At 37.6% G+C, this 14,712-nt stretch overlaps 2 protein-coding genes across 6 annotated transcripts; one reads left to right on the forward strand and one right to left on the reverse strand.

Moving 5' to 3' along the window:
• The first annotated feature begins 1,392 nt into the window (after positions 1 to 1,392).
• LOC137714921 (ETO1-like protein 1) lies at positions 1,393 to 5,557 on the forward strand. 3 transcript variants are annotated; one of them, XM_088690591.1, is made up of 6 exons: positions 1,393 to 1,672; positions 2,276 to 2,328; positions 2,444 to 4,159; positions 4,377 to 4,668; positions 4,787 to 5,096; positions 5,197 to 5,557. In XM_088690591.1, exons 3-6 carry the CDS (start codon positions 2,835 to 2,837, stop codon positions 5,415 to 5,417), a joined length of 2,148 nt encoding a protein of 715 aa, XP_088546717.1. In that variant the 5' UTR covers positions 1,393 to 1,672; positions 2,276 to 2,328; positions 2,444 to 2,834; the 3' UTR covers positions 5,418 to 5,557. The 3 variants fall into 3 exon arrangements, with proteins under 3 accessions (XP_088546717.1, XP_068310183.2, XP_088546716.1); XM_068454082.2 differs by having other exon boundaries at positions 1,419 to 2,328; XM_088690590.1 differs by having other exon boundaries at positions 1,511 to 2,328; positions 2,556 to 4,159.
• A 611-nt stretch (positions 5,558 to 6,168) lies between these two features.
• Positions 6,169 to 14,309, reverse strand: LOC137714919 (kinase superfamily protein). 3 transcript variants are annotated; one of them, XR_015960450.1, is made up of 21 exons: positions 13,862 to 14,309; positions 13,473 to 13,731; positions 13,115 to 13,220; positions 12,891 to 13,032; positions 12,359 to 12,623; positions 11,827 to 12,194; positions 11,546 to 11,619; positions 11,312 to 11,462; positions 10,777 to 10,960; positions 10,044 to 10,141; positions 9,880 to 9,920; positions 8,909 to 9,409; positions 8,423 to 8,480; positions 7,959 to 8,043; positions 7,778 to 7,852; positions 7,606 to 7,689; positions 7,346 to 7,500; positions 7,107 to 7,179; positions 6,919 to 7,001; positions 6,770 to 6,824; positions 6,169 to 6,617 (listed from the first exon to the last, which is right to left on the reverse strand). XR_015960450.1 is itself a non-coding variant. In XM_068454080.2 (21 exons), the coding sequence occupies exons 1-21, from the start codon at positions 14,154 to 14,156 to the stop codon at positions 6,552 to 6,554; spliced, it is 3,186 nt and encodes a 1,061-aa protein (XP_068310181.2). In that variant the 5' UTR covers positions 14,157 to 14,309; the 3' UTR covers positions 6,169 to 6,551. The 3 variants fall into 3 exon arrangements, 2 of the variants coding, with proteins under 2 accessions (XP_068310181.2, XP_068310180.2); XM_068454080.2 differs by having other exon boundaries at positions 7,357 to 7,500; positions 7,778 to 7,831; XM_068454079.2 differs by having other exon boundaries at positions 7,357 to 7,500.
• Between the last annotated feature and the right edge of the window lie 403 nt (positions 14,310 to 14,712).

The following is a 14,712-nucleotide window of genomic DNA, read 5'->3' on the forward strand; positions in this document are numbered from 1 at the left end:
TCATTCCGGTCATCTCATCAACTTATTTTTCCGAGATTTTGAAGCTAGAAAAGAGTTCAGTTCTGTTGTGCGTAGGAGCAACTCCATCAGTTTAGGGGGGGCAAGGCATTTAACTTGCCCTTACTATTCACTTTAACTAGTACTTATCTTTGTGTGACTTCACCCGTTAAAAAGCCTATGCCCTCCTCTTCCTGCATCTTCCTTGTGACACCTTCTTAGTTAACGAGGGATTTGATCTCTCCTTGGCACTTTCTCTAGGCCATGATCAAGAGAGTAATCTTGCATCTGAACACTCATACAATTGCTCCCATTAATTTCTTTCGTTTTGCTAAAATTTGAAACAATGCAGCTTAAAGCCTTTAAGTGGAGAGTAAGCAAAACAATGCAGCACATAACTAGTATTTTTTACAAGAAGTATATAATTGGTGCTTCTTGCTATAAGCACTTCAAGTACTTAGAAACTAAAAATAATTATATTAAAAAATGATTTCAGTAATTTAAAAACACTTTTCAAACGACCCCTTCACGTCAAATTGGGAAACCTATTTTGTTAAATTTTTTGTACAAATAACATTTTCAAGCAAAATATATACATAACATTGTCTCTAGTCTGAGTGATGTACACAAATCCTCCATATTCTTTAATTTATATTCAGCATAATTTTGAATAAATTGGGAGGACAACCCCACCCCCCCTTTTTTCCAAAAAAAAAAAAAAAAAAAAAAAAAATATATATATATATATATATGAAAACTCGAAAGACAATTATTGATGTAATATGAAATAAACCGAACAAATCTGCCAAAACGATAGAGTTAGGCTTCTCCACGCTAAAATGACATCGTATTGGCTTGCATAAAGTCCAACTTGGCCTTATCTTCCCTCTAAGTAGTGTGTAATTATAAACATTATTTGTTTATTTGATTCCCATTAGGTTTTGCAGCCTGAACAAACAATCTGTATAATTATCACGCCAAATCATGACTTTATTCGAAAATTTAGTGAATTTCATTATTTACTAATTGTTGGCTTTCACAAAAATAGTTTAGTTGCCTGCATAATTAATTCGTGAGCGGCATATTTAAAGATAGATGAAAAATATCACACACATTGCCTCTTGCGTGCTAATTTCATATAAATAATATTGTGATTGAGTTATATATTTATCTTAAATTACAAAATTAAAATTCCGACAATAAAACCATATGAATAAGTGAGACTTCTCAAAACTACGAGACCAAAATCAAACTTCCGTCTTAATATTATTTCTCATCTCCAAGGGAGAGAAAAATGAGAATAAAAAAAGAAGAAAATGGATGATTTTTATCTTACTACCCTCAAGTTTTGCTAAATTAGCACTTAATTACATTCTTTTTTTTCGTTTCAGTCTTAAGTTTAATATTTTTGTGACTTTCATAATTCAAATTTTTTGATATTATTTAATTTCAAATTCCACGTTGCTGGAAATTACCTATAAGAAAAAAAAAAGTAAAAGGAAAAGACTCTTTTAACAAGCAAAAATGTAGGGGAAAAGAGTGATACTTGGACAGTTTTTTTTCATTTGAATTCCTTTCACTTGGTAGCTGGTCGGTCCCATGCCTCTCTGAAGCTCCTCTCAGCTTGTTGTAATCTGTGACAAACTTCTCTGCAAAAATTCAAGCCATAAGTGAAGTGAGTCTCTTTTTCTTTCCTCTCTCACTGGTAGAGACCTTGCTTAATTCTTTGGTGGGTGCTTGTTCTTTTCTGGGGTTTTTCTTTTCTTTTATCTGCTTCGTACACTGAGAGGAGGGGGGAAGTAATAATTTTTGTTGTAAATTGAAAAAAAAGAGAGAAAATTTTCATCTTTTTTGTTGAATGAATAAAACCCAGAATTTTTTTTTTTTTTTTTTTTTTGGGTGAATTGGGTTTGTTTTAATTTGAAAACGTTGAAATAGGTCCAACTCGGACATTATTGTCTGCTTGTAATTCTTGAATTTTTTGTGGGATTTGGAATTTAGGTTCATTGGTGGGAAGTCTGTCAGCCAAGTGATTTGGGATCACTTGGAATTTTTCTTGGGTTTTGTTTTCTCGTTTCCCCATTCTCTGTTGTGCTTGAACTTTGAGTTTTTAGAGATAGAAACTTGAACTTTTGAGTTTTTAGAGAGAGAAACCCATCTGGGTAATTTGGAGATCTGGGATTTACTTAGGGTCTTATGCCCCATGAGGACTTTCTTTCCCTCTGAGTCTGGTAAAGAATCACAGGTTAATGCCCTCAATCCACTGTCATGGCTCCAGGTGGAAAGAGGGAAGCTTTCCAAGCTTCCATCAAACTCCTCCTCTTCTTCTATGTAAGTCATTCTTCGTAATTGCTTTAGTTTCAATAATTATTTTTGATATTTACTTCCCAATTCACAATTTTGATTTCCATGTTATATTTTGGTGTGTATGTGCAAATTACCGTAGAGAATCTCTTATCAAGGTCCCCGAGCCGCCAATACTCCCGTTCTATAAACCTGTTGATTATGTCAAAGTTTTAGCTCAAATTCATGAAGAACTTGAGTTGTGTCCTCCACAGGAACAGTCGAATCTTTACTTGTTACAATTCCAGGTCTTTAGGGGCCTCGGAGAAGTCAAGCTGCTGCGAAGAAGCCTTCGTGCAGCTTGGCAGAAAGCTAACTCCATTCATGAGAAGCTCATATTTGGAGCATGGTTGAAGTATGAGAAGCAAGGGGAAGAGCATATTTCCGACTTGCTTGCCAGTTGTGATAAATGTGCACAAGAATTTGGGCCAGTAGATATTTTGACTCAGCTTCCTATTGATGCAACTGTAAGTCGTACACATGAGAATATTTCGATGAATGGGAACGAAATACCAAGAAATGTCAGTTTTCGAATACAAGATGAGAAAGTAGATTGTGATAGGCAGAAAATATCAAGCCTTTCTGCTCCATTTCATGCCATGCTTAATGGGTGTTTCTCGGAATCACTTCGCGAGGACATAGATTTGTCACAAAACAATATCAGTGCATCAGGTATGAGGACAATCATTGAGTTCAGTATGACAGGCAGTTTGAATGAAGTCCCCACTCATCTTTTGTTGGAAATATTAGTTTTTGCAAATAAATTTTGTTGCGAAAAGCTTAAAGATGCTTGCGACCGGAAACTTGCATCCTTTGTGTCTTCTAGAGAGGATGCGGTAGAACTCATGGCATATGCTCTTGAAGAGAACTGTCCTGTCCTTGCTGCATCATGTTTACAAGTTTTCTTAAATGATCTTCCTGATTGTTTGAATGACAACCGAGTGGTGGATATATTCAGGCATGCTGATAGACAACAGAGATCGATCATGGTTGGGCAAGCTTCGTTTTCGCTATACTGTTTATTAAGTGAAGTTTGTATGAACCTTGATCCGCAGTTGGATAAAACAGCTTGTTTCCTGGAACGATTGGTAGAGTTTTCTGAAAATGATAGACAAAGAATGCTGGCATTCCATCAGTTGGGATGCCTGAGGTTCTTGAGAAAAGAGTATGACGAAGCTAAACGCCTTTTTGAAGAAGCTTTAAATGCAGGCCATATATACTCAGTAGCAGGATTAGCGAGACTGAGTTACATTAAGGGCCATAAACTTTGGTCTTATGAAAAGCTTAGCTCTGTAATCTGCGCTGTTACACCGCTTGGATGGATGTATCAGGAGAGGTCCTTGTACTGTGAAGGTGATAAGAGATGGGAAGACCTTGAGAAAGCATCTAAGCTGGATCCAACTCTTACTTACCCTTACATGTATCGTGCGGCTACATTAATGAGAAACCAGAATGTTCAAGCTGCACTTGCAGAAATTAATTGGGTTCTGGGGTTTAAACTTGCATTAGAATGCTTGGAACTCCGGTTTTGTTTCTATCTTGCTCTTGAGGACTATAAATCAGCCATTTGTGATGTTCAAGCAATTCTGACTCTCTCCCCGGATTACAGAATGTTTGAGGGACGGGTGGCAGCATCCCAATTTCGCACACTTGTGCGTGAGCATGTAGAAAATTGGACAACAGCAGATTGTTGGCTGCAATTGTACAATCGTTGGTCTTCAGTCGATGATATTGGATCCCTCTCAGTTATTTACCAGATGCTTGAATCTGATGCAGCAAAAGGTGTTCTGTATTTCAGACAGTCATTGCTTCTTCTCAGGTATGTTTTGGATCCCGAACATTTGTGGAGATTGTGATATAGTTCCTTTTATTTTGATAGGTTCAATTTTTTGTTGGTTATGTTTAACCCAAAAGTTAATGGTATATCCTGAATAATATTACCCCGCCTGTGTCAAACCTTAAGATTCAATTTTTGAGCAAGAAACCTTTTTGGTTCTGAAAATGTCAGTAGAAATCTCATGTCTCCACTTGATCAGGTTGAACTGTCCCGAAGCAGCAATGCGAAGTTTACAATTAGCTCGTCAACATGCATCCAGCGATGATGAAAAGTTGGTTTATGAGGGGTGGATCTTATACGATACAGGCCATTGCGAGGAAGGGCTCCGGAAAGCAGAGGAATCTATCAGAATTAAAAGATCCTTTGAGGCTTTCTTTCTGAAAGCCTATGCACTGGCAGACTCTAGCCAGGATCCATCCTCTTCATCGACTGTTGTATCCCTCCTCGAAGATGCCTTGAAGTGCCCATCTGACAGGTTGCGTAAAGGTCAAGTAAGTATTTTTCAACCAAATCATGAAAATCTTCCTAACCCTAATTCCTGCTGGGATCGAGTGCTAGTCTCAGCATGTTCCAACCTTTCTATGGACCCTTCAATTTTTCATTTACCAGGCACTCAACAACCTTGGAAGTGTTTATGTTGATCGTGGGAAGTTAGACTTGGCAGCTGATTGCTACATAAATGCTCTAAAGATCAGGCATACCCGAGCACACCAGGGTCTTGCTCGGGTTCATTTTCTCAGAGATGATAAGTCTGCTGCATATGAGGAAATGAGCAAACTGATTGAGAAGGCCCGGAACAATGCATCTGCCTACGAGAAGAGGTCCGAATACTGTGATCGTGAACTCACAAAGACTGATCTGGAGATGGTCACCCGCTTAGATCCGCTTCGGGTGTACCCTTACAGATATAGAGCTGCAGGTTTGATTTTTCATTTCTTCTTCAACACTCGTACATTATTATCGTCAAAGTTTCATTTCAAATTGTATGAAACGGAGTTTCGTGTTCTTGATGGGAACAGTGTTAATGGATAGCCACAAAGAAGCAGAGGCCATTGCAGAACTATCAAGGGCAATTGCATTCAAAGCCGACCTCCACCTTCTGCACTTACGGGCGGCATTCCATGAGCACGTTGGAGACGTCGTGGGTGCTTTGCGAGACTGTCAAGCCGCTCTCTCTGTCGATCCGAACCATCAAGAGATGCTGGAGCTTCATGGCCGTGTAAACAGCCATGAACCATGAACCAGCGCATTGTTGTGTATGCTAGCAAAGTATACGTGTGTTACCTCCGATGTCATATCTCTTCTATTTTTTTGTAGGTCAAAATTTTGTAATTTATGCGTTTGGCAATATATAATCCATTAATTGCATTGTTACCCCCATGTTTTTCTCTTTTTCTTTGCCTACTGCTATCACCAACTTCACCGGCCTCCACCGCGTTCACCGGTTGCGCGGGTTGGGCGTGGGTTAGGGAAAAATATAAAATAATGCAGCCTAGACATACAATCCCACAGAAGACCCCAAGTTGATGGTGTTTCAAACCAATTATGCAACTCCACGTGAAACGTTAAACACATGACCATTTGTGAGAAGTTGGAACACTGCCACTTTGTCATCTCCGTTTCACTACGACGGGATCATTTTACAATGTAAGGGGTGTACGTTCGACATCCGGCCATGTAACGGGCGCACTCTCTGGCAACCGTAGACCTAAACCGAAAGCAATAGACAAAGGCTTTCATCTTCACATGCGATAATACCAATCGTTCATATTTTGTTAACTTAACTTGTAATAATCCGACTTATCATAAATATCAACCCTTTTTTTAGAGAAAATATTTTTGCGTTTCAAAAGCACTTGATGATGCAAAAGCACTTGACGTGCTTCCTGCAAGAACCACCAATTATATGCTTCTTGGAGGAAGCACATCAAGTGCTTTTTCAAGATTCACTTGCAATTTTACTACGGATTTGGTTCCGAAAATATTTTCATCAAACGAGCTCCTTGATTAAACTAAATTATATTAAACTATACATCTAAATGATCTTAACACCAAATGCTCATTTAACAAACTTCATCGGCAAGTGAGGCATAGATTCCCTTCAAGGATATGCTACGTACGTGCAATCTTCCAAATTTCCATTAAGCAAACAGAGCTTGTGTTCATTCTGCTCGCGTTCTGTCAAACTTATGTGCACTTCCGAGCAAGAAACGAGCGCTGACGAAGAAACAGTTGATAAGATGAAAGCACGTGCAGATGCTGCGTCCGCCAAAATGGCGGTATCAGCTGATTCACCAACACTGACGAAGCAATGTACCCCTCGGAGGAAAATCAGTAGGTGAACGATGTACATATTCGTATTTGTCCAATGAACTCATTCCCTGGGAGGGGGCTGGAAATATGGATGTTGCAACGCTTCGTCAACGCTCAACCGCTCCTCCTGGTAGTTCAAATGTTTCAACCGTCACATTTACTAAAGCGATGCGGTAGTTTACAAGATAACCACATAGTAACAGACACTAAGTTTAACAACTTCACCTAGGCAACTTGTGATTCCCTAAAGAGAGAAGAAAACTAATAGATATAACTTACAGGGTCCCAGAGTAATAGCTGGCGCACCAACCTCATAGCCCAAACACTTGGAAACCTGCAGTTTCAACAAGTATGCAACATGTTATCCAACACGAATAGTACCGCGTAAATTATTCTGATAAATAAAATAGATACAACCAGTTACGGACCCTAGTTTAAGCGGATCTCTACTCTTTATTTGATGAGAGAAAAATTCTTCAGAGCATTTCCAAGAAGCTGGTGATCCTCGAGCCTAGTCGCAAAAGTGAAAACAAATTAGCCAAAATGAAATTAGAGAGTATGTTGTCCTAATGTCACAATCCCAAAACCAATTAGCAATAACAGATGGTAAACTCACCTGGCCCTCGGTTTGGTGATGTCGTAAGGAACTCCCAGGGATTAAGATGCACAACTCCATGAACGATCTAAGTCTGTCAACCGAAAAATGTAAGCCTAAATATAAATGGAGCTCAAGTTTGGCAACGGCATAGCCAAAGGCCCAAAGCATGTCATGGACGGTTATAACAAAACAGAGTCTATGAAAGAGATCCGATCCAAATGTTTATTTCCCACGATTAAAGATGTAAGTAACATTGCCTTAAACTCACTTGTAGGCAAGCTCCTTTAAGCCCTCATTCCATCCCTGTAGATGTTGGTCTAAAAGAATGCGTGTGTAATCACTAATCTGGAAAACATTCGGTGATCCTAAAATCAACTCTAACATCACAACACCAACACTCCACATATCGTACCTGTGCAACAGATATGAGGTAAGATGCACATCTATCGTTAGTACATAAGATCAATTTCTTTCACGAATGTAGATAAAGAACTAATTTACTAATATTTCAACTTACTTCAATGTTGTGTTGGTGGACTTCCGGTACCAATTAGAATAAAGCAAGGCTTCCGGAGGAGTATATTCATTAGTCTGTTCAACTCTAGTGAAACACAAAAATCAATATATCCATCATAAACTCGTTACAATTTTGATTAATGGACAGATAATTCCCACAGTACAATAGATACCTGGATGGTCCAGTAGAACCATACAAATGCTTTAAAGTGAACTCATCCAGTGCACTGCCAAAATCAATAATGCGCCTAAATGATTTATCAAGAAGACATCAAGTTACTAGCACACTCAAATCAAAAGCATGGCCTTTATAATATATCAAGTTATATACTCCAAATAGTAAGGTGATCCTACATTTTGGTGGTGAAATTGTGGCCATTTGGAATTCCTTTCAGGCATCTCCCCGTGTTCTGCTCTTCAAAGCATAACACCATATTCTCTACAAAACATAAGAAAATTCAAGTAGGCAATTAATGCGAAAGATCTAGCTTCTATAAGCCGGATTTTGTAGACAAATAGCTACTAGCATATGTTTCAGTTTCACTGACATAATGAAAATACCATTGGATCCTGTACGACTTGAAAGGTTCAAAATAAATTGTAGATTTAAAGGTGCATCTTATTCGATATTTAAATTTGTCTGACTACCTCCCAAATACTCTTAAAATAATATTTCTATTGGCCAACAAGAATAAAAAGACAATGCTAAGACAAGTACAACCAGCTCTAACCAATTAATTTCCTTTTCAAAACTATTATACGTATGTTTTCACAATATATAACTAAGGTGTAGTATAACATGACACCGATGAACTCACCAGGTTTGATATCTCTATGGGTAATATTACGGTCATGACAGGACTTCAACGCCATCAACTGGCCAAAATGAAAAAGATCAAGTATTAAAATAAATGCACAAGAGCAGAAAAATGAATATACGTGATCCCATAATAAGACTGAAAAGAAACTCATGAAAAGTTCCAGCATGATTTTTTTTTCAAACAAATTCAGTTTAAATACCAATAAAAGCAAGAAAGATTCACCAGTCTAAGTTATACTAGACAACTCCGTAGGCGTAGGGATAGTCACGAAGCACATACTTGTATTAAAGCTAGCATACTCGACAAAGTTCAAAACACTGACACCCCAGAAGCGTTCGACAAAAAGAAATCTTCTGAACTAGATTAACTAGTAATTTGATGTTTTGTTGATAGAAAACTTCTCAATGATATAAGATAGCAATATGTAAATCAGTAATGACGGAGCATAAAAAAAATTCAATGAAAATTAAAGACATGACACACCAATTGCCATATAAGACTGCGCATTTGCTCCTTTCCTGCTTCTGTTGTCTTTAACCAATGCCACCACTTTGATGGACGCAGCATCTGGACATGGTTCACTTTTTCAGCTCTTTCATCAGCATTAGTATCTTCTTCCACGGTATACATAATCTTCGATAAAGACACGCCCTCATAATGAAACACAAGCCATATTTCATTTGCTTGAGATTCAAAAGACTCTACATATCTAGCAATATGGTTCAACCCTTCTTCATAGAAATCTCCATGCAGTCTAAATCTGTCCTGGAACAATTTTTCAAAAGTCCAACTGTTTCTGCTTCCATACGTCATTGAATCAGTTGTCTCTAACAAGCCATAGAAATCAAACCATGATTCATTCAAGACAGAGGTTGATGTTCCAGCTGATAGAGAACCTCCAAGACGACTAGAGGCATTTAGAAAAATTTCACCGAAATATTTTTCCCGTAAACCACTTAAGTAAACAGCAGCCCCTCTCTCCACCTGTTACAATTATCAACCACTCATTCTTAAAAATAGAATTCCAGAAACTTTAAATCTTTAAAACATATTCGACAAGTAAATGCCAGAAAATTTTGAAACTTCACAGAAGCATTTACTTTATGAGTCAAAAGAGGAAACAAATAGTGAGAATGTAAATAATTCTTTGAATTCCATAAGAAAACTGAAAGTATCAATAAGTAGAGAAGAATTATAGTCTTAACACTGCTTTTCAGCACAAGCGCAGTAGGAAGACGAACTTCATTGAATATTCTGATACATGCATATAAAGATTTGTCAACAATAAAACATTTTCAAGAATAAAAATGAAATTAGACCAACTACGGGAAAAGAATAGGCGATATGTTCACAATCAAAAGCTAGAATGTCATTACTATCGCAACATGAATGCTGAATTTTTACAATAATAAATCAATTTTTTTGTCACGAAATTTAATTGATCAAATAATTACCATTATACGTTTTAAAATGAGCAAGTTTTCATCAGGAAGACCTGCATAGCAATTATGAGCCAATCAGCTATTATCTTTGATATGAAAGTCCAAAAAAAAAAAAAAAAAAAAAAAAAAAAAAAAAAAAAAAAAAAAACTAAATGAGATGCTCTTATTTTTCTCACTTGAATTTGAAGTGTTGTTGCCTTGATGACAGTTCCAATTAAAAGCCAGCCACACTTCACCATATGATCCACGACCAAACCTCTTCTTTAGTACATACCTGACAGGCAGGAAGGATAATGTTTCTTAAATGTCTGTTCTAAAAGCCAATAAGATACTTTTCAATGCATAAATGGGAGAATACCAAAGGTTTAAAAGGATAACATAAGCATAAATGCAGAACATATACAACACTACAAATGATTTTCAAAGCAACCTCTGCCTTACTTTTTATTCCACACCATCAAATTCTGATAAATGCACATAAAGTATGATGATTCTAGACTAAAGAACAAGAATTTCATCATTCTCTGAATAAAATCCTAACAATCATAAAAATGGTTTTCCGAATGGTACTGCTATTCTGGACCCCTTCGTATCTCTTTCATAGTTTGTGTAAGTATGCATGATGTCAAACAGTCAAAGAGATCAAGATACTCATAAATAATACTCACAATATTTCCATATTCATATTCGTACCATTTTTCAAGTGCTTCACAAAATCTATTAATAGGTAGATTGTGGCTGCTTAACGATTTAGCAGTTGTATTTTGTAATACAGATCAGGTGAACTACTCACATACAAATGATGGTTTCAAGATGAATCTCTTATGTCGAAGTCACCACATGTTAGTGTTCCGAACTATTTGACAAAGGTCACGCACAGAGACAATAAAGTAGAGAAAGCATCTTTACCTGCCGTCAGGCATTGAATATTCAGATCCATTAGCTGAACCAGCATCCAGGAAAGGAACTGATTCAAGCAATGCAAGAAAACTTGCAAAGCCTTCAGGATTTGTGCATTGATCTTTAGCATTGTCAACAGTAATTCCAAGGTATGTGCAAAAATTCTGGTCATGGTACAAATTTAGACGTCCACCTAAAACAAAAAGGAAACATTTTAAGTGGGTCTGTATAACTGATGCAATTTGTACTAAAGTTTATACGACATTCTTATTCGACGGTACATCAGGATACAGTACATCAGGAATCTGTATAACGTATGCTAGCATGTTGAAGTGCTTATTTGTGTGTAAACCTAGCCAACATAATAATCATAATAATAATGAAGAAAGAGGAGAGATGTTTAGATTAAAAATTAAAACAAAAACACGTTTTAGAAAAACTTCGCAGGCTTCCCATCCAAGTAGAAGCCATTGCAAGTTATTAAGGCTCAGTAAAATTTGATCACTGATGTGGAGCTAAGTTTGTGTTGACACCGTTCACTTACCAAACTGTTGGTCAAAGGCCTCAGGGAGAGCCTGAGGCAGGTCATACACAAAATATTCATGCTCATCCTTCTCTTGCAACATGTACTCTGCATGTTCATCAAGGTTCTCAGATAGATAGAAACAGCCAACATAGCCATGTTTTCCTTTTACCTAGAGTAAGAAAAACAGTCAAAACCTGGATGAGCATACTTCAATTACAACCCCTCCAGTTGAGAAAAGAGGACAAGGCTTACCAATAACCTGTCAAACTTGGCAACAACTGGATGAGCATACTTCAATTGCTTTAGGTCATATGTGAAGTCATTGACTGATCAAGGGAACAAAAGTAATCACGAATGCATTAGGAAATTAACAATCACCAAAAGTGTATGTGACAACCATAAGAGAATTTTAGAAGAATAATGAATTCCAGTTAATGACGTTCTAAATAAGATTTGATTTGAGTTCTCCTACAAATGAATTCCAAATCATCAATGCGATTGATATCCAGAGAAGGTTTAGAAGCATAAGGGACCTGAGCCTTCATAGGTGGACTCCTGCAGTCCTAATGCTGGATAATTTGTGTCTCCTTCTCCAACTGACCTTTCCTTGAATAGATTTCCAGAAATCCCAGTAGATACCAATGGAACAACAACAGCTGCCACATTATCCATACTGCCCTTTTCAAATGCAGTATTCACTATGCAGTCAGCTAATGAGTAGGAACACGAGGAAGAGATCTCTGATCTCCCAGAATCATAACTCCGTACTTCCCACAACAAATCACAAACGTCCTGCACGCTCAGCTTCTCAAAAACTCCATCAGATGCAGCCACAAGATAGGTATCATTTACAGTTAGGGGTTGCCAATCAGTCAACTCTGGTGCAGATATGACGCCATAACTGATGACAATCCAGTGCAAATGTTAAATTGCGTGCAAACGTAATTCAGGTTTCTATGAGATGAAAAACCAGGGAATGCAAATTACTACAACTAAATCAGAAGCTCCTTCCAACAAAGAAAGAGTGCAAACTTTGCATATTTTTCTGTTGCTTGTGAACCTCACCTTTTAAAGGAGACATCACCAATAGCTCTGGAAATAGCCAGCTCACCATTTACTCGAGGCACACCACCCCATTCAATAACATAGCCACCTGCAGTTTCCACACGTGATTTTTCATCGTATCTGTCAGGATGATGGTCACTTGTCAATTCTTTAACAGAAAAATGCACCATTCCAGTGGAGGAAGCCAAGTCAAGGTTTTTATAGTTTCTTCGACGTGAAAGAGCACCATTATGTCTTTCCTGCCTGTATAATCTTAAATAAGCGGCTGCAACATAAGTACAAGAAAATAAATAAACTCCACCATGTTCTTATATAGTGAAATGTAAACTAAACAGTACCATAGTAAATCACACTCCTACTCCGACATACAAGAACTGATTTGAGAGAGAGAGAGAGAGAGAGAGAGAGAGAGAGAGAGAGAGAGAGAGAGAGAGAGAGAGAACATAAATTAAACGTCTCAATATGCCATTTTTCACTCAAAATAAAAGTGCATTAAAACAATAAACAGCAGCATTTAAGAAACCCTTCTGACCTTTAGCCTCTGCATGAGATTGAAATTTTTCCGAGCACAATAACGCCTTTGAGTCTCCAATATTTGCAACTAAGATTTGACCATCAGCAAGTATTACAATTGTGGCTGTGGAGCCCGAAACCAGGTTCTTTCTGGATGCTTCCTTCATAATCAATGTAAGGACCATCAATACAAGACCAATTAGATAGAGCATTGCTGGGCAAACAACATCATGTAAAACATACCTTAGAAAACTTTGCATCCATATCATGAATTGCCCTCAATAATGCTTCTTTCAAAATTTCAAAGTGAAAAGAATCATCAAGATTTGCTTGGAATGCCTGCTTAAACCTGAGAAATCATTAACCAACCAGAGATAAGTACCAAAATGGTTTGTCCAGAAAACCTCCAAAAATAAAGGAACATAAAACAATCTATTCCTTCACTGGCCTATGTAAGTTATTCACGTAAAACAGTGGAAAGCATTTCAGTGGTTTACATCAAAAGCTTCACGTCATGAAATTGAGTAAAAAATTAAAAACCAAAGATCCTTCTTTTCAAGAACCAAATAACAAAGACGGGGCTAATTACATTGAAATGTACCTTCCAAGATTCAATTCATGCCGATCGAGTAGGCCATCCCAATTATACCATTGGAAAAGAAAATGATGATCTGTACTAGTCTGCAAACTTCCTGAAGCTTTCTTCAAGATAGCGGAGTACGATGCATCGATGAGAAAATAAGTATGCAAAATGAAATACTCCAGCAAAAGCCTTGAAGCCATTTCACTAGCTTCATCCCCATTATGCCCATCAAAAACAGCAACAATTCCCACTGTAACCTCCTTAATCCCCACTTTCCCTGCCCCAATTTCACATGCCAAACATCAGAAGAAAAACCCAACAGCACGAATTGATCAAATCACAACAAAACCAACCAAATTCATAATTTACAATACAGACGCTAGAGAGAGAGAGATTGGGGCGCTTACCAGGGAAGGGAATGCGTACGTCGAGAGCGCAGAGAGTGCGATCCTCGAGAGACTTCCGGCGGCCTTGAAGCGTGGCGGTCTGGCAGCGGGAGGCGGTGGTTCGAGAGTGGGAGGAAGCATACTCGGAGTGCGTCCAGCGAGGGCATTTAGGGGATTGAAAGACCGCCGGAGCGCCACCTTGTTTGTAAACCGTCAAGCACGTCGACGATTCGGCGTGAGAGGGCGTCGCAACGGCTAGTAATAGTAATAGTAGAAATCCAAATCGGAGGAATTGGTGAGATCTGGAGTCCTTCATCAACTGCTACTCTGCTCTCTGCTCTATCCCCTCCTCCTATCCGTTGAAAAAATTCAATTTCTAAAGAACGACGATGGGAAACTGTGAACCCGGGCAACCCCGATGACTTCCAATTGCCGGGTTTTTTGTTAGACCTTTAAAAGTTTCGATACCGTTTATTTTTAACGAAAAATCATATTTTTATATTAAAAGTCAATCATGATATCGTTAATATTCAAACTTTTCAAATATTTTTTTTTTTTTTTTAATTTTTTGAGATGGCAGAGAGTCTCAAATTTTTTGAGAGAGTTCCTATGTTATTTATCTTCGTTACGAGATTTTAAATCAATAAAAGTGATTCTGATTTTGTTATCATTTGATCATTCCGTAAAAAATCTTCTTTAAATAAAAATCAAATGACAAAATGATTGATGATAGACGGAAGAGTTATACTAATTTCTGAGACCATTTTAACTAAAAAAAAAAATTTCTTAACGTGATGTTTATATACTCGATAAGCAACTGCCTCCGCAGTGGGGCTTTCCATATCACAATTGCAAATATTACTTGGATGCTT

This window comes from Pyrus communis, chromosome 3 (genome assembly GCF_041283825.1).
Source record: "Pyrus communis isolate YQ-2024b chromosome 3, ASM4128382v1, whole genome shotgun sequence".
NCBI lineage: Eukaryota > Viridiplantae > Streptophyta > Magnoliopsida > Rosales > Rosaceae > Pyrus > Pyrus communis.